This window comes from Platalea leucorodia (genome assembly GCF_965183815.1).
Source record: "Platalea leucorodia genome assembly, chromosome: 5".
Lineage (NCBI taxonomy): Eukaryota > Metazoa > Chordata > Aves > Pelecaniformes > Threskiornithidae > Platalea > Platalea leucorodia.
Genome location: NC_138827.1, coordinates 80,548,698 through 80,568,180, shown reverse-complemented (window position 1 = coordinate 80,568,180; position 19,483 = coordinate 80,548,698). Strand labels below are relative to the sequence as shown.

General features: G+C 40.7%; 1 protein-coding gene across 1 annotated transcript in view; it reads left to right on the top strand.

Annotated features, from left to right (window-relative positions):
- Nucleotides 1-18,286, top strand: part of CERS6 (ceramide synthase 6) — a gene marked incomplete at both ends in the record, with an annotated part of 127,997 nt that extends 109,711 nt beyond the window's left edge. The window contains 3 exons of the mRNA XM_082311768.1: nucleotides 14,008-14,164; nucleotides 15,182-15,205; nucleotides 18,125-18,286. Coding sequence (XP_082167894.1) covers nucleotides 14,008-14,164; nucleotides 15,182-15,205; nucleotides 18,125-18,286 — 343 coding nt within the window. The remainder of the gene's footprint in view (nucleotides 1-14,007; nucleotides 14,165-15,181; nucleotides 15,206-18,124) is intronic.
- Between the last annotated feature and the right edge of the window lie 1,197 nt (nucleotides 18,287-19,483).

Sequence of the window (19,483 nt, the reverse complement as noted above, 5' to 3'; positions counted from 1 at the left end):
AGAGTGCACCCTCAGCAAGTTTGCTCATGTCCTGGCCAGCCTGCTACAGGCAACCCAGGCTGAGCAGGGCAGTTGGACAAGATGACGTCCAGAGGTCCCTTCCAACCTCAGCCATTCTGTGATTCTGTGTGTTTAGCTGTGACTTAGCCTTATGTGTCTAGCTGTGACTCCAGCATTTAAACCTCACTCTATTATTTGAAATGGCAAAGAAGGAACTGCTGACTTGAAATTTTTTGTTATTCAAACACAAACTTTACCAGATCACTGCTATGTGCTTGCCTTGCTGAACAGTCAACAAAGAGCAGATTAATCTTGTCCAGAGTGCACAATTTGAAGGAGGTCATTAGTCTTCACATATTTAATGAGAAGTAGCTGCCCAATATGCTTTTTCTCTTGAGACATCTGAAAATCAGCAAGGTCAGGATTTTCCCATCCTTTACATCTTTACTATAGTAGTCAAGTTTTGGAAAGTCCTCGCTTTCATCCTGAAGTGTTTAAAATAACACTGTGTGTTTATAACTGGAACCGAAGCTCAGAAACCGGATGTTCACACTGTCTTGAGTGATTTCTGTGAAATGTTTCAGCCAAGTGTCACACTGTGCAGGAAGCCCTTGCTAGGACTAGGCAAATTGTAAATTAAAGATTGACATGGCTAGTGGGAATCAGGCATCATAGAGCTGAAGTCTAAGTGTCCTAATACACACCTCATGCTGTCTAACTGGCAGAGTCCAGGAAGAGATTACCAGCACAGTGATAAGTTATCTAGCAAGTGTCAAAACTTGAGCCCTGCTTTACAGCTGTGGCATTTTGTGTTGGTGTTCTGGATGTGCCCATCCATTCCTGTGTATGTTAGGTGACAGCAGCACTTCCATGCCACTTTAGATTGAACTTTGTCTGAATCCTGCTCTGTGGAGTAGCACTGGCCCAGTGTGCTGAAAGCAGGGTAAAAATCAAAGTGAGTAGATCTGGGGAAGAGAGAAAGGGGGGAGGGGTTCACAGTAGCTTCTGTTGTTGATGTCCGCTCCCTTGGTACTGAATATTGGGCTAATGAGGGCAGCAGGTTACAGCCGTGGGTGGGGTTTGCTGCTGAGATGGAAAAGATCAGCATAGACTCTCGAAGGCAGTGAAGGCAGAGGGATTGTGTGTTAGGGAATGCAGCACCCGACAGTGTGCTGCATGCTCCTGTGTCACAGATGGAGTGGTTACACTGGCAATCCCTCTGCCTCTTCTCTCCCTTAATCAATGAAAGAACACATTTATTTATTTGAGTATGCAAATGGTTCAGTGTGGTGTATATGGTCTGTGATTTTTAAAACCATCTTATTTCCAGACCACAGCCCTGATGTACGTACTCCTAGTGGTCACCCTTCCATACACCTATAATCATAGAGCCCAGGGGCAGTTTCATAGTTCTCAGCTGTACTGTGAGCATTGCGTGTGGGAGTCAGGGTTAGTAGGGATAAAGCATGGGATGTATGAGCTTGTCTCTCCCAAATCCTTTTTCTCTATGAAGCAGCAATTCTCAATCTTCACCCCCATTAGCGTGCATGTCAGCAAAGATGAGTCATTGGAGTGGCAGCAGGCCAGGAAGCATAGTTTTGCTCTTTGCTGAATATTCAAAATAGCAAAATTTGGTGCCTGATTAATATTACATAAATATGCAAATTTTTCTAGCATAAAAACTGAGAGGTATAAAATTGGTGTGCGTGTAATGTAAAAGGAAGACTGTAATTTATAAGAAAACTTCCCCCACACAGGAAGGCGAATACCCAAGACAGGCTTCCAGAGACATCGCTTATGAAGCGCTGGCATGCTGTTGTGCTCTGGCTCTGCACAAATGCCATTTAATTCTGCATAAAGGTGCTAATAAAGAACTCAGAATTTATCAAATGCTGTTGTTTGAAGGTTGTTTAGCAGCGAGGCTAAGACAAAAGAAACTGGCAATTAGGTATATATTTAGCAGTCTTTCTGCAGGCATCTGGAGTTCATTTCAGCAATAATTTAAAAACCCCAGGACACTTTCTGCCTCCTGCTGCTAAGTGAATGTAGGAGTAAAGCTGCTACTTTCACTGACAAGACATTTTGCTTGTGAAATTCTCTCACTTGAGCATAATCACTGTTCTAGCAAATTACAACATAAAACACAACTCTCCATGAGTCAGGGGGAACATGATGCCTTCTCAGGTGATACAGGATTGTAGGGAGAATGAAAGCAATCTCATACCAAAGAATTGATATAAATTATGTGAGCCCTTGGCTAGTCTAATCAGGCTGGGCAAAGCAGTTACCTCAAGCCTTTCTTTATTTCAATAAGCCTTGCAATTCCTCTTCGCCAGGCCTCAAATGCTTGGTTTTGCTGTAGTTACATGGACATAGTCTTCTCTCTGTTGATAAAGAAATGGTTTGCTTTCTGCTGTTGTTTAGTTTTTCTTTCAATATCCAAGAAGGGAAACTCCATGGGGTCGTAATATTTATTAATCATTTTTTGAGGTGTGCAGAGGACAAACAGGCATCTTCCATTCCAGGAGGCATGAGTGAAGAGGGTGATGCACTGCATTTTCCAGTCTGTCTTTGCTCATTGCTAGCTGCAGATTTCATGTTGTGAGAACCGTGAAACTCCTCAAGTCTGGGCTGCCAGGAGACCAAGACTACTCACTTACTTTGCTTATTTGTCTGGAATACATGCTTTTTTTGACAGGGCAGTTTGAATAAATCTCCTAATTCTGTGAAAAGTTTGGTATCTGAAACTGGTTTCATGGAGTGACTGTGAACCAGGCTACAGTGGAAGAAAAGTGGTTGGTGTGGAGGGATATACAAGGTTACTAAACCTGTTCATTGTTTTAAAAGATAGCTTAAGGTAACTGCACGTAAAGGTGTAACTTTTGGGTTTGAAAGAAGAAGGAGAAGGCTCCCAGGAAAGCTAGGCTGATGTTTACCAGGTGAAGGCACCAAGCTGAGTAAATTCAGGTTCTTTCAGGTTGCTCTGACTAGTGCTAGTATGCAGTTGTTTTTCACTACTTCTGATTATTTTTATAATCAGTTATATTGTATGAGAGGTAGAACACAGTGGGTTTCAGGGAAATGTTGCTTGCAAGTACTGCTGTCAAAAGGTGAGGAAGCAGGGAAATGGCATTGGCATTCATGCAACCTGTGAGGTCTCAGCATGCGCGTGTTACGTATATGCACTGATAAATGTAAACCAGTGGCCTAACTGTACAAATGTAAATGAAAGCCTGATTTAAGCTGATTATAAAGAACACAGGTCATGTTCTGCATGTGCTGTCCCCCAAATTCTCATCTAGGTAAATTTGGTATAGTCCAGGTAGTCTGTATGCCTTCCTGTCCTTGATCTCTTCAGACACTGTCAGTGCCCGGACTACTGTACCACGTTAAAAACTGTGAGGACAGACAGTCAAGCACTTTGGTTAGTTGGTATGGTCTTGTTTAATGTCAGTAGTTATGTCTTAACTGGATCTTCCGTTTGTGAGTCTGTTTGGAAAGGTTCTGTAAAAAAAGAAGATGGCAGAAATAATTCTCCCTGTTACAACTCAGAGCTGTTTCAGGTGCATGTCTCCTCATCAACTACAGTGTTTGGTTGCTAAATGGGATTTTTATGCCAACAAATCCTATATAAGCATGGGTCTTCCAGTCCTCAGAAGAACGACTTTGTGCCTTGTTATTCTTTCATTTTTAAAGCTCATGAGAGTACACATAGTCTGGCTCATGGCTGATTTCTAATTGCCTTTTCATGGCAATGAGTATCTGCATGAACCAGACAAGTGTGGCATGAACCTCGCTGAGTTAAAATTAACTACTGTTCACTGTGGTGTGCTGTAATGAACCCTAGTTACTTATTACCAGTCTTTCATCTCTGCATGACTGGCTGAATAGCGCGTCCCGAGTTTCATCACTGGTTGAACAACAGCGTGGGATACAGCCATGCTGTTAATGCACACAATGCGTGTCCAAATAGTGATCCGGTATTGCCAGTTTGCACTGTTCTCTCTCCTTTCTTTTACCCTGGAATCAGCTTCTCTCTGAGCAAAATTGCAGCTTGAGTTACAAATAGGGCAGCTCAGAGCCCCCATGAGTAGCAGCTGCTGCAAAGATTTGCTGAACCTCTCTTTTTCCTAGCTTTGTTCTTTTTCTAGCTGATATTGACTGTTTTTGTGCAGCTCTTAACATGCAGGGAAGTTGAGTCGTCATCTTTCATACTGGTTTTCTTTCCTGGCACATTTTCTCCCGTTTGGCCCTTGGAGCATCTGTATTGTGGGAAGGCAGCATGTGGACCCCAGCAGAGTCATCCTGCTTTGTTCCTCTGAACATATTGGTAAAACAGAAAGCTCAAACCTACCCTTAAAAAGCATCCTACTATGTCAAAGCAATACGTAGGCACTAGTTAAAGCAAGAATCCTGGTTGGTTACTTGGCATGGTAAGAATTTAGGTAGCCAGATAAATCCCAACTGCCCAGACCTTGTCTGGACTCTGAATGAACACAGTGGTTTGTGATGGTTTTAGTTACTCTCACTGGATCCTGGAGTCAGGGGAAACCTTTCTAGCCTGGCTGGTATTATGTATAGAGCTGGACAAATATCTCTGTTCTACAGTAAAATAACTTTTTAATTAAGAAAATAAATCTCTTCTGACACTGTTTTGAGCTCATTTTGCTCAGAATATTGTCTAAACCAGAGTACAATCTAAATTGTTTGTGGGTAGCAGATATTGAAGGAATAAATTATGATTTTGATCCAAGGTACTTGATTCCTGATGTTGTTCATGCTGTCAGTGAGTGGATGCTGTAGAACTAACAAAAATTATCTAATGTTCTTCTATTTCAGGCTGTTTGTAGTTTCAGCAGGCAACTTATGACCCATCAGTTTATCAAGAGCATTTAATAAAGTTTTTGGCAAGCTAACTACAGTATATTTGACGAACTCATAGACTTCAATTTATGGATTAAAAAGAAGGTTTAATTAACTAAGTCTCCATAAATTTACTCACAGCTCTTGTCTTAGCTCTTTAGCAGAGCATATATAATGTTGTCATCCCATTTGCTTTTGACAAAACATCTGATGTTGTCCTTCCTAATGCCTGGTTATTTTATTTCCTCAAATTCTTCACAGCGCTTGTGAACTCAGGCCTCTGAGTGCTACATGAAGCAAAGCTGAAGTGTTTGGAGCTGGGTTAATACTGATCCAGCTATTTACAGGGAAGCTATAAGAAATGGAAAGGTTACAGGTGTCATTCATCATTGTGGGTTTGCAGTGTAAATGACAAAAAGTGGCATTTGCTCAGTGTTTCCATTTTTAAGATTTTCATGTGATCACAACAGGAAAAAATTATATGAAAAAAGATTTCATCAGACTTCCAAAGCTGATTCTTATCCTCATTTCTAGTTTCTACAGACTGTACCCTGTGACTGTAATAATGCTTTCTGTTTGTCAAGGATAGGCGGTTCAATCAGCATTCTCACTTTCCTCCTTTTATTATGAAATATGTCCTTTCTAAAACCTGTGCTCTGATTGAAAACAGGACAGAAACCATTGCTGTGGCACTTCTTTTGCTCAGAATTATTCTGATAAGTGTAAATGTCCCAGGGGAAGGGAAACAACATTGGTGTTTTTTCCTGTGGCCTGATACGTTAGCCACTTTTAGATCAGCTCAGCAAGGCATGGTGACTGGAGTGTATGGATGACCTGAGGCTGAACTGAGGGTTGCCTCTGCTGTGGTAGTTAGCTTCCCGTATAAGCTGCCTTGTAGTCAGCTGAAGTTCTCCAAGTCTCTGAAGCTGCACCACTTGCAGGAAGAAGGGGAGAATAAAAGAGGCCGACCATGGGAATTCGAAGCTTGACTGTTTTTTTCCTAAGAGACAGATATGTGAGGAAACTTTGCCCCAAAATACATCTTACAATCAATACATCAAAATGCATTGCCTGTTCTGTGGAGGGGAGAGCTGCGCTGGTACAGTAGTACCGCAGACAGCCCCTACGAATGCTGACAGTCTAGGTGGCTGTAGGTAGTTCGAGCATGTGCAAACATTCTACCTCTTCTCAACCCCTTTTCTCTTAGAGGCTGTATCTGTAGCACCAGGGTTTGCTGTTAGTGGAGCATATTTTGTAGTGCTACAGAGTTGGTATAAAAGCAGAATAATGCTACTCACTCACCACAAGCTGCTGATGCATGTGGGACATAAAAATGATAGCTGTACAAAAGCAAGGGAGTGTGATAGCTAACTTAGCAGCTTGAAATAGTAAATGGCTTTTGAACACCATGATCAACAGCCGTGATCTAGCTAGGGTCTCATTAGTGCTCAGCTAGGAGGAGCTCAATGTGGCTAAACACTTTGGGAGAATCCTAGCACCTATGTAAGTGAGCACGTTCTGTTGCTTTTGTCTATGTTGCACAATGGCAGAGTTTGACCCATAATAGCTACGAAGGTAGAGATCATTATTAAGAAAATTGGATTAAACTGAAAACTGTTTTAAGGCTGATTTGGTGTGGAGGAAATTCTTATGATGCTTGTGGGGGCCAAGGTACAGTTGATTGGGTTTTCGGCAGGGTTTTTTTTTCCCTCCCCATCTGCATCTTTTGGCATTTCTTCCACAACTGGACCATAATACTTGAGTCATTTGTTTGAAAGATGAGTCCTTGGCAGACACTGTGCCACCACACTTCCTTAAGCTGCATGATCTTTATGGATTTTAAAATTATTCCATTACTCTAGGGACATGTTCTCAGAACTAGACCAATGAATCCAGAGTGTGGTACCCCTACTGTTGATGATATGTAAGCCACCTGAAAGACGTTGAGTACCTGGCAGAGAACTGGCTGCAGCTGTTCTGTGATGTTTTGTGGGCTTTTGAACTAGTTCTGTTTAGTACCTGAATTTACAGAAAGTTTGGGTAATCTTTTTCTCCTGAAATGTCTGCCATGGCATATACCTAAACACAAGGCAGTGTGTCAGCGTGGGCTCCAAACACAAGAGGAAGAAATATTCCTTGAGCAGAGGTACTGCACTTATTTTTAGTCAACAGAAAGAGGCATGGGGAAGGCTTTTTTGTTTTCTGCTACTCTGTTTTGCAAAGATTGGAAACTGGCCTCCTATAGTTTACAACAAATGCCATTCCTATTTGGAGAATAACATGAACCCTAGACAAATGGATCTTGATACGTATTTTCTGTTGCTCATATAAAAGTTTTATGTGTGCCTGGAGATTTTCAGACTTGGAAGTGTCATTCTTAGCATAACGTAGTTTCTCTGTGCCTGTGTTATGATCACAGGCCTTTACACAAGCATTTTCCCAGAACACGTTACCGATATAACATTTTGCTGAGTATAATTACATTCTGTTCGGAAATTTGAGTTCTCTCCATATCCTAATGTCTATTGAAAGACTCTCCTGAGATTTGAGCTTGGATTTTGAAGGTTTCTCTGACCTTGTATTCTTGGTTTTTTTCTATCTACAAGAGTGGAAATACTATTATTCATACCAGTGGCTGCAAAATCAGTTAACGGGCAGTAACTGTTGATGAGAAGGAACTGAGTGAAGAGAAAGGCACAGCTGAACCCAGGACAGTGACAGCTTGATCAGAATGGTCTCTTTTACAGTACATCAAACATGAATAATTTCCTGCCTGTTCCATCATTTTAGTTAAGTAATTGGAAATCCTATTGATCTGCGTAGGGCTTAAAATAACACAGTCTCAGTGGCAGGGCTGTGATTTCTGCAAAGAGGTATTGTTCCCGATTAGTATTAGAACAGAAGCCACCCATCTCTACAGCAGCTGAGCTTGTGTTAGCACTGTGTTAGGAAATCCTCTGATGTGGGGCTGGTATGGGTGAGCAGAACTCCACATGATGCTGAGCTCACTGATAAAATTGAAGTGTGTGGATTTAATGTTGCTCTGAATACTGACTCAAGAGTTTATATCCCTTCTGTTGCTGCATTTTGCCGAGTTCTTTCATCAACTTACTGTCTAAAAGAAGAGGGTAATGAGCATCACCAACCAAAAAAATCTGAGGAATCCATCTGAGATGCTGTTGAAATATCATCTCCCTCCCCCCCACCCCCCGTCCTTCTTTCCCTGTTTCATTGATGCTGTTTGGGTGACTGGTTCATCTGACTTCTCAGTTCACAGTAGGTCTCTGCTGCTCCCCTCATATTTGCCATGCACTGATTAGTAGCATAAATCCTACTCTGGGGGTCTGAAAACCTAAGAGACAGCAGGATCTGAAAAGGGAAACCAGCTTGTTCTTCCACTCAGCAAGACCTAAGAAGCATCTGTTCAGAGCAGAACAGTGATATAGACACAGTCCTAACAGCAGCTGGCTGAGCTGAAACTCAGAAGAGGAAGAAGTTGGCAGTACAGCCCTTTATGTACTGAATTTGCTATAATTAAATATTTAACTGTGCTGCTGCTGCTTGAGAACTCAAGGACATGCAAGTGCTATAGACCAAAGTTTCTTGAATTTAATGATTATTTTGCATATCATTTCATACCCTTCTCAGGTAAGAAGTTGGGTAACTCATCTGAAGTCTCTCATGCAGAATCATCTGTGTGTCAGGTCACCTGTTGTGTAAAGTTAGCTTAGCATTGTCATTATAAGTAACTAGGACAGCCTGGGATGTGAAGTTGTATTAGATTTGAATCAAGGTCTAAATCCCAGAGATAAATCTTGACTGCTGATGAAATGTAGCTGATTTATCATCCTGTGGCTGATCAACACGTGCACGTACGTGTGCTTTCACAATCCACTGCCTCTTCATTTGTCTGTGAATCTCAGTGATTTTTTTTTTTCACTGTCAGTTTTATGGGATCTTTTAAGCAAGTAGTCCATAGTGTTTTATAAACAAGCTAATGAATTCATTCTCTCAGCATCTTTGTGTGGCAGACAAGATGTACCAATACCTTGTGCCCATCTTTAACAAAAAGTAAACTATGTAAAGAAATGAGAAAATTTTTGGGATCACATAAGAAGTTAATAGAACAGCTGAATGCAGAATTTAGGACTCATGACTCTCTGTTCTCTGGTCTTGGTCAGTTTTTACCATGTGTAATGGAGAATAAACTACTATGTTTTGAGGCAGAACTAAATGCAACTCTTTATTTTTTAAAGGAAAAATTCAAAAAAGCAGAAACTTTGAAGCATTGCTGGCAGCAGTATTGTTCGATTAGTTGTACTAAATAGGATCTGGATTTCATTAATGGCCACCTAGATGTCATTATCTATTTGCTGTGTAATAAATGCAGTATTGAAAGATGTCCCAGTGCAGCTGGTTATGGTGCAATATAGAATACTGTTGTCTAATATACACTTAGTAAAGGCGATAAAGACATTTATTTTGAATTATTTAGACAAGCTGGTATCGTGTTGCTGTCCTTGGTTATACTTTGAGACTTCTGGCTATTGCACTGTGGTAACAACATGCCTCTCATTCAGCATGTTGCATGTGCAGTATGTTGGTCACTGGACAGTGCTGCAGAATTTAACGCAATGTGCAGTAGCACTCATTTCAGCCACACAGTTTCTGCTCCTGTTGGATGTGATAATAGTGCCCATCACCCTGCTATGCTTCATTCTGCAGAGTTTATCATTAATTTCCCGCCTGTCTGGAAGAATGCCAACTCTTTCCACATGGCCTTCTTTCTCACCTCCTTTCATTCCTCTTGGGATCCTTTCAGAATCAAACACAGGACGTTTTTGCCAATATTCAGACAAATGTAAATCAGCATTTTACTCTTCCACCCATCCCTCTCTTTCTTTAGCTCTCTTCCTTTGTCTCCCTTTTCTCATTCCATCCCTGGTGCAAGACAAGTGATCAACTGGCCAAGAATTAGTAACTGCTATCCAAGAGCCTGGACTTGTGCCCACTAAGTTGAGGGGAGGGAGCGTAATCTTATCTGAGTCAGTGTATAGACCTGTTGCCGATAGCCTCCCAAGTACTGCTTAGCTGGCTAGATAAAGAGTTAGATGGTAAAGAAAAAACCTGTGTTATTGTTGATGTGATGCAGCTGATTGTTTAGTAGTTGTTGAAAATGTGTTAATTGTATTCTGAGTGTTCAATCAGAGTGGTAGTACAGTAAATACAGAATTACCTCTCCCAGTGGTTCAGATATTGTGGCAGCGTTCCTGAAAGTCTACCACAGATTTCTGTAAGAGTAGATTGGATCTTAAGTGGTGAATTTGTTTTCACTTGCCTTCATCAGCCACACGACATAATTCAAAATGCTAAACTGACAGCTTCACACAGCCAGGTGCACAACCACACTTGAGATGTATTTAATGAGAGAAGAGAGAAGAATACCTTCCATGAGATTCTGTTGTTTTGTCCGGCTATCAAAATCTTTCAGGGCCTTAGGGAAACTGCTACAGTCCAGAACCTATCCTCGAAAGCCAAAGCTAACATTTTGTTTCAAATTGGAGAGACTTGAGAAATGCTGACCAGAGTTTTCAGAGAGGTAGAGCACTTGCAGCTTAACGTAATTTCTCCCTGTGAGATCAAGTCCAGCTGTTTCAAGTCAGATAGCCAAAATCAAAGTTTCCACCATTCATTATGAAAAGCTGGGATTTAACCGCTGGAGAGCTATGCAAAATTCCGGCAAGCATGTTTGCAGATTTAAGTGCCTGACTACCTTTTTGAGTATCTGAACCTAAGATTTATTTGCATATATATCCCATAGGCACTTTTCTGCTTGTGTAATCCATTCTCATGCTGCTTTTTCCAGTGTATTGGTTAAAATGCTTCCATTGAATCCTTTCAGCAGTGGAATTGGTGGAAAGTTGTCTAACCTTTCTTCCCTCCCTTCCTTCCTCAGTCTCTACAAGTAGAATTTCTCTCTGTATTCTGCCCACTAACCTTATGATTTTTGCACCCATTTCAGACTTTTGACATGAAATAATTGATTTATTCTGAGAGAGAAGGTTTATTTGCTTTCCTCCATTCTTTCTATAGTTTTCTGTATTTTTCATTCAGCTTCTGCTCAGCCCTACATGCTTAGACATAGCCTGAGGTCCCTCTGCACACCTAGCCTGCACGTCAGGTCACTGACCCCTCTTAGCATTGCTGAGCAATTAGTGAGATCTTTTGTGCAGCTTTAATGGAGAGTTCCAGTCCTGTCCTTAGTTTGCCAGACATGAGCATGTTAGAAAGAAGTCTGCTTTTTCAATGAAGGCTTATTTCCCATATCTAATACACATAGATGAGTCATTTGCACAGTGAAACTGCTTTTGGAACCAGAAGCACTCTTTTTGGCCATGCTGTCTGCCTGATATTTTGGACTTCTGCAGGAACGGACCATCTGCCTCTTTGACTTGACTCTTATGGAAGTCCCCAGAGGTGAATTTGGCCCAGTGAATTAAGATATAAACAGAAATCTGTAGAAACTGCATTTACAGTTCTGGAGTATATAAAATTTTAGACATAAAAAAAGACAGTTGGATGTAAACAATGGTAGCTTTACATACAGGAGTTGTTGATTTCAAGTTTGAATTTGATGGAGTGGTTAGAACTGAAATAAGTATGGTGAAGTAAAACAGTGCTGACTACAGCTGTGTTTTGATATGCGTGAGAGCATCCCCTTGAAGTGGGGTATTGCTGTGCCATGTAGAGCTACCATTGGCAGAACAAATTACACAAAGCTGGACTGAAGAGTTTCAGCTGACAGAAGCAATAATACGGTGGGGGTTTTGCAAACTGGAAAACAGTTTCTTTTTCTGATGTTCGCTCCATAAACAGAGGACAGTGTAAAAACACAGTTGTATAGTAAGGTTATAAAACATCCACTATTCAATAAGTTACGAAGCAAATGTGCAGTTTTGTGTAAGAAGGCAAAAATAAAAAGGTAGAAAATTTATTATGAAATGTCCTACAGTATTAAGGCCAGTGTATTAGAAATCACTGGTTGATTTTTGACCAATACTGTTTATACACATAAATCATTGCCACTAAATGTTGTATTCTGGATTTGCTGTCTGTACATAGTTCTTATTAATACTACTGATTTTTATGTTGTTGGAAAGGATTGTGACAAATGTGATTGCTTATTAAAAAGCTGAGCCCAGTATCTCTTAACTTTTCAAATGAGAGCTGTGCTGTTCTGAAACCCTTAGAGGACCTCAGTTATATCTACTGCTTTCAGACAAAGCTGGTGCAGCCCAAGAGCTGTGCAGTCGTTTGCTTGATTAAATGTGCCATCTAGTGGCTAGCGGGTGACAGTTAATTTAAAAAAAGAAAAAGAACATAAAGCCAGTGGACTTTTTAATGCATTTTTACACCAGGGTGGAAAATATGGAGGTTGACAAATCCTTATATTGCCTTCTTTTTCTCCCCCTAATGAATAGGAATTCATAGACCATTATTTCTTTCCAAAAATGCTATTGTTTCTACTGTCTGTTGTCCACTCTCTGCTCTCAGGCTGTTTGCTGAGGTCCAGATTGAAATCTGTATTTGGGGAGAATAATTAGTGCTGCATTCACAAAGCTTCAGAAGTCATATTGTAACATCACTGTTACTGCCTGCACCTGAAGTGTTGATTCTCAAAAACTTGGTTCAAATGCCTAGAACTGCCCGAATTTCATGGAATCATTGAATCATAGAATGGTTTGGATTGGAAGGGACCTTTAAAGACCATCTAGTCCAAAATCCCCCTGCAACGAGCAGGGGCATCTTCAACTAGAGCAGGTTGCTCTGATTCAGCCTGACCTTGAATGTTTTCAGGGATGGGGCATCTGTCACCTCTCTGGGCAACCTGTTCCGGTGTTTCACCACCCTCATTGCAAAAAATTTCTTCCTTATCTAGTCTAAGTATACCCTCTTTTAGTTTAAAACCTTTACCCCTTGTCCTATCACAACAGGCCCTATGAAAAAGCCTGTCCCCATCTTTCTTATAAGCCCCTTTAAGGATTGAAAGGCCACAATAAGGTCTCTCACCCCTTGCCACCCCCAAGTATCGCCATTGTCCACCTGTCCTTTATGTAACTGCTAAACTACACTCTTGCTTGCACATAAGTGGTGTACAAATTGGATTTTCTGCAAAAAGTGGCCACCAGAGCTACCCAGTACCTTAGTGGTTAGTGCAGGCACCCAGGCTGTTCAAGACCCAGGGTTAAGCCCCTTGACTGGTTGGTTATTTTGACTTTGGATTCCTGTTGGTGCTGAGGTTTCCACTAAATAGGAGTTTATGTTGAGACACTCAGCCAAAGCACCCCCCCATTCTTAGAAAACCCTGTAAGAGGCTGAATTCTGCCACGCGTGTGCCATTGTTTCACATGCCGCTGAAGTCTCACTTTAATTGAACAGTCTCAGACTGTTTTCAGTTCCACATAGCATATCACTCGCGTTGCTGATACCAACAGGGCAAAGGCATCCATAGCTGTCTACACTGAAACAAACGCATCAGCTTTGAGATTGGGTTTGGGAGAGAAGGCTTCAGCTGGGAGTACCTAGGGAGCATTGCCCAGCTCTTGGTACAGGTTTGTCTTGTGTAACGTGGGAGAGGTTGCAGCTCACTGCCACAGCCTGGGAACATGGTTTGAAGAACATGGTACCGCATGTGGTTTGCACTGTAGTATAACAGTCCTCATACATACTCTTACCCTGTGCTGATATGGAGGTACAAAACCCCTACAGGAGGCAGTTGAGATGGAAGAGCTTTATTTAAAAAAACGGAATAAAGTAATCTTTGTTATTAATCAGGGAAGGAGTTATTCGAGACAACCAACACCTGCCAGCTTTATAAAAGAAGAGAAGAAATGTACACTGAGGATCTTTGTTTTCTATATGTGATGCTTGTGAAATTAAGTTAAACGCTGAAAGCAACATTTTGATATTGTTTCTCTCTGGAGACATCTCTGTGATTCAGTCTGAGTCGTTATTACTCTAAGAACCAACTGTCTGTGGTGATCCCCTCTAATCAAGTACTTGTCATCTTGATTTAAAAAAGACTTCTTTTAGATTGTTGGCTTAAGGAAAGTGTTATTATTTTTCTGTCCCTTTTTCTTCTAGGATATTAAACACAACATTGTTTGAACTGTATGAAGCTCTGGGCAATTTTCCTGCCTTGTGGGTCTTCAACGTGCTGCTTGTGATTCTTCAAATTCTGCACTGTTTTTGGTCTTACCTAATCATAAAGGCAGCCTACAAAGCTATTTCAAAGGGCAAGGTAAGAAAGCATGGTTCTGTTTCATGTTTAGGATTTTAACTTTTTCAATATCAATACAGAAGTCACTGACTTTTTGGTTACTTTTTCTTTCTAATCCATAACACGTTACTGAAGACACATGTTGTTTTACGTGAACTTTTCTTCCCTTTCATGGAAATGTTTTTCCATTCCTTCTAACAAATGCCAGAGAAGTTAATATACTCTTTATAGTGATTGTATTTACATGTGCTTCCACACTTCTTTTTTATAATCTGGTACACTGAACCAAACTACATTAGGGAAATTGGATTTAAAAAAACCCAAGCAAACTGCTTTCTTGGGGCTGCCAGTTCTGCTTTTTGTCTTTGTAGTAGTTGTTAGCAAAGTGTTCATTTCCCAGCCTGTAGTGATAGTAATAATGATACAAGTTGAAATTCTGCTGCCTTTGCTAGTGGCAAAGTTACAAATCACAGCCTCTTTTGGGTTTTGGTATTAATGAGGTTCTGTGAAGAGCTATGTACTTTCTTTCTAGGATTCCCACAGAAAGACCATTTGGAATAAAATTTAGTGTCTTGCTGCAATTGTTATATTTGACAGGAAGATATAATCCACAGAAATGCTGGCCCCATTACACTTGTGCAGATACAGTGTTCACATTTAGATGATAGAACTAATGCTTACAGATCATGTAAAGTACAGGGCTTTTTGCCCTTAAAGAGTAGAGCGTGTGAGTAGATGTTTTAGACATGAAACCATCCCCGAAGTGAATGGGATTGTTCTGCAGAAAATTGCTTTATGTGAATGTACTGGAGAGTTCAGCCTTGCACTGGACAGAGCCCAGAATCTGCCACTCACTCTGTATGAAAGACAGCGCATTCGTGACCTGTATTTTGCCTGGAAGCCACACTTTAGTCTCCTCTGCTTTTAGCGATTATTAGCTTCAGCTGTCCTGTCTGAATTACACCAGTGACTTCAAAGAGTGCTTCGTACTTTTTCTTACTCTGCTTGTTTATCCTTTCCCTTGTGCTGTGCTGGAAGGCTGGGAAGTGGAACCCCTTGCATGTAAGTTTCTTTAAATTTACTATGCAAAAGATTTATTCTGTGCAATACTGGTGTTTGTGGGGTTTTTTTTAATTTATAGTTTCTGCTTAGTATTTTTATCAATTGTTTGTATTTATATATTTCAATGAAGGCTATTTTTAAAGACCATTTTTACTTCTTGCCTATGCATTGCCTAATACCATTCAAACCCACTTCTATCTGTAGTATGTGGGTGCTGTTATGTTACAACCTTTTTTACACACATATATATCAGCAGGATAAGCAGCTGCTCTGTCACCATTCAGGAAGCGTACTTGAGAGCCTAAGTCCTCTGCCTTGTAATTCAAACAATTGCACAGGAGAAAATGTAGATTGTATGAGAGCAGAGTTAGACACTCACAGTAAGACATTAACCAGATTAAAGATGCTATGTATGACGCATACACAGAGGATTCTTGTTCCTTCAGATCTTAACTTACTTCCTCACTTGCAACCCCGTTCTTTCCATTTCTGCCATAAAATAAACAGTGTTTTCACAACACGTTACAGTTATCATACAGTAGATCTTCATCCTTAATTATTGTTTTATTTTTGTATTAATGGTATCCATCTTTGGAACAGCTCAGCTGATAAAGGAATTTAATTTGTAACTAATTCTGATCATCTATTTCTTATTCGCTGTTATGCTTAGGAGTTTATAAACCTAGATATATATTTTCTAGACTCCTTCTGTAGAAATTACTCCAGTGGGTTCTTTTGGGGATAAACAAAGAGAACTAAGTTCTGCAAGATGTGTCGCATTCATCTCAGGTTTTAAGTGCAAAGACCCTAGTATGTTGCTGCATTTTAAAAATAGAGCGGATTACATGTTTAATAGAAGTGGCTGCAGCACAGAATCTTCTTTTGATTGTTTGGCTTCAGGGCAGGACCCTGGCAGAAGAATTGGCAGTGAATCTAATATATTAAGAGAAAGTAAGATGATGCAAAATTTTTCGATCATCTGGTCGGCTCTCACGTTGGTCACAGGCACTCCGTATCCTGTACTGGGCCCATTCTCTTCTGTCTGATAAAAGGATAATTCTAAGTATATTTCTGTATCCTCAACAGCTTTAATATAGTCCTTTATATAAAAGAGACTGTAGTAATCTGTTAATTGAAGCTGTGTAAGTATGGAATCAAATTTCTGACCTCAGCTGAAGTCCATTTTCACGGGTATCAGAGTTGCAGGCTTGCTAGACATTAACATTAAAAGCTTCACTTATTAGGAGGTATATGGGAACTGTCTGTTTCTTTTTTCTCTGTTCCCAAGCAGAATAGTGTCACTCAGGTGTTACGATATTGCAAGGATGGTAGCAACACTGGGAGCCCCAAGGGCAAATGGCTGTTTCTGAGGCAAGAGCTGGAGAGCAGAATTCTCATGAGGGCTTTCTGGAGTAGAGGAGGATTACTGTAAGCAAAAAATTACATGCAGTGGCCCTGTTTTTTAATTGTTTTGATTTCTTTGTGAAAAAGACTTGCCACGTGTTTTGCCTCCTTTGCGTCTGTTCACTATAGTAAAGTCAATTGTAATTGCCCAGTGTGGCAACCAGCACAGCATTGATAGATTCTGAATGAATTAGGAAGCTCAGCTATACAAACAGGGGTAGAAGCAGGCATGGAAAGCTGCATCTTTAAAGCTGCATGTAGCTTAGACTTCAGACCTCTTTCCATTTATGCCTTTTTTTTTTTACTTCATCTGATGCACTCTTACCAGTTCTGCAGATTTTCAAGATCAGACTGGGTAGAGCTTTGCGTGATCTTACCTGATTCCACAGCTGACCCTGCTTTGAGCAGGAGGTTGGGCACAGACTTCCTGAGGTCTCTTCTGACCTGAGTTAGCCTATGATCCTACATGTTGGCAGTGCCATTGTCACCTCCCTGGGAAAAACATCCCATTAAAAACAGTGCAGGCAGGGCCTTTCCTTTGCAAGATTTTCTGTTCTGTTGCCCTTGTTTGCTCTCCTTAACCTGCCTGTTGTTGGATTCCTCATGTTTTTACTTGCTTTGGGTGCACCTCACTGAATGGGGTGAAGCAAAGTCACCTCAGGGATTCTGAAGGGACTCAGGTCTCAAACTTAGTGGTCTTCCTCTATGACCTTCAAAGACCTCTGCAAAGGAGGAGAGCAGAGTTCTTAACCTAAGGAACTACATTTACCCAGTAAATGGGTATAAACCAGCAGGAAGGAAGTCAGCTGGAAATTAGCAGGAAATCCCTACCAATTAAGGTCAGTCTGTTTCTGAAACAGCTTTGCAGTGACATGATGGGACAGACAGTTGAACTGCTCAAGTATGTTTGTGGTTCCTGTGATAGGGACTGAAGTGGACTATGTCCACGGTTTCCAAGCCCTGATCTCACCACTTGCCTGAAGTCAGACTGGAGTTACCTAGTGCGGTGACTTATGTTTCGGCCAGTACTCCTGTCTCCTACTGCCAGCCCATGTGGCCTCTAGAGAATAGTTGGGAGGTGAGGGGGAGGAAGTTGCATTGATTATTTTGTATTATCAGGTCAAAGAGAAGCACCCCAAAGGAAGCACAGGAAATAAAGTTGTAGTAGGAGGGCAGAGGGACAGGGGCTCGGTTGAATTTGGGAGCTTGGATTGTTGGTTCCTTTAGTGTGTGCACAACCCTTTGATTTGAGCACTGTGCCCTCACTTTGACATACTACCTTCAATGCGCCAGTGCAAAGTTCTCAGCCTGCCTTTGCATGTGGCATGTGTGTGTACAGGCGTCCATGTTTGAAGTGAGGCCAGGCAAGCAAAGGCAGAGAAGTGTGCCAGAGTCGAGATAGCCTTCAAAGCTCAAATTGAAAAATGTTTGAATTCTCTGATTCTGGCTTGAACCAAAAAGCTCAGTTGTTTCCTTACAATCACCTACTGCTTGCTTCTTTTTCAAATTCTACAGGTAGCAAAGGATGACCGAAGTGACATTGAGTCAAGCTCAGATGAGGAAGAAACAGTACCTCGTTCAAAGACCCCGCACAGCACTATCACCACTAATGGGACCGGCGGTGCCAATGGGACAAACGGGTATCTTACTGGTGGCACTTGCTCAGAGGAGCATTAATCCTTGAGTTCAATCATGAGACACGAACAGAATGAACTGTTTGCTACTGGAAGTAAATTATAAGTTGTGAATGCGGTTTCTTCATATATCTCAGCATCAGAAAAAATTAGGAGTATCAAAGCATTCTGATAGTGCACTGCCATATTTCCTGTTTGTGAATGAAGACAACACACCATTCTGTATACGTAGGCATGCTGTATGTGTATGTAACTGACACAATGGGAGCAGTATTTTCACTTGTACTGTCTTTGAAATATTATTTATTTTGTATTCTTTTGGGAACTTCTGGACAAAAGGGAATATCCATTCTCAAACTTTATCTCTTGGGATTCTCAGTGGTAGAGAGCATCACGCTCAGATCTCTTCTGTCCATCCCTGTTGCTTTTGCTGAGTCTGCTATAAGTAATAGTTGCTTGATTTGTTACTTACAGTAAGATAGAACATAGCTTTATAGATTCTAGATCTGCTTCAGATATTTTTGCTCTCTTTGTGTTTTAAAGTGCTGGTTTTGAAATTGCCTAACAAATCACAGTGGCAGTTCCTCCAACATAAAGTTTTAAAACACTGGATTGATATTTGAAATAGTAGGTAATGTGGTCAATTAGCAATTCGGGAAAAAAAAACTGTGGTAATTGTGGGATATTATTTTAGCATAATTTAAAATTCAATTTGGTGGTTAATTGCATTAGAAGTAGACTTGTTTAGTTGTGCAAATACCCAAAAGCATTGATGTCAACAGTTAGGATAAACCCATTCTCACTTTTTTTTTTTTTTTTTTTTTGCCTTGCAATTTTTGACCTCTACAGATTCTAGCATTTTGCAGAGATTTCATGTTGAAAGGTGTTTGTTCAAGTGCACCATTGTGAATCCACACCTCACTCCTGAAACTGTTCTTGCATATTCAGATGGATGAGAGCAGGGGTGTAATGGAAAAAACAGCAGATGAAAAGTTCATTGCTTCCTCGGACACAGTTCAGTCTAGGTATCATTCTTATAATTATTGCCACTTTCTTAGTCAGCTGAAGAGAGAGAAGGCAGAATGTCATACGTTACTAGAAGCAGTTTATTTTAAGTGCATGAAAAATTCAGCAAAATTCACTTAACAATTCACAGCAAACTTTGAGCACTCAGCAGTATTTCATCACCTCTAGAAATAAAATTAAGGGTGTTTATAAAATAATTTTGCTCTCTGTTTTC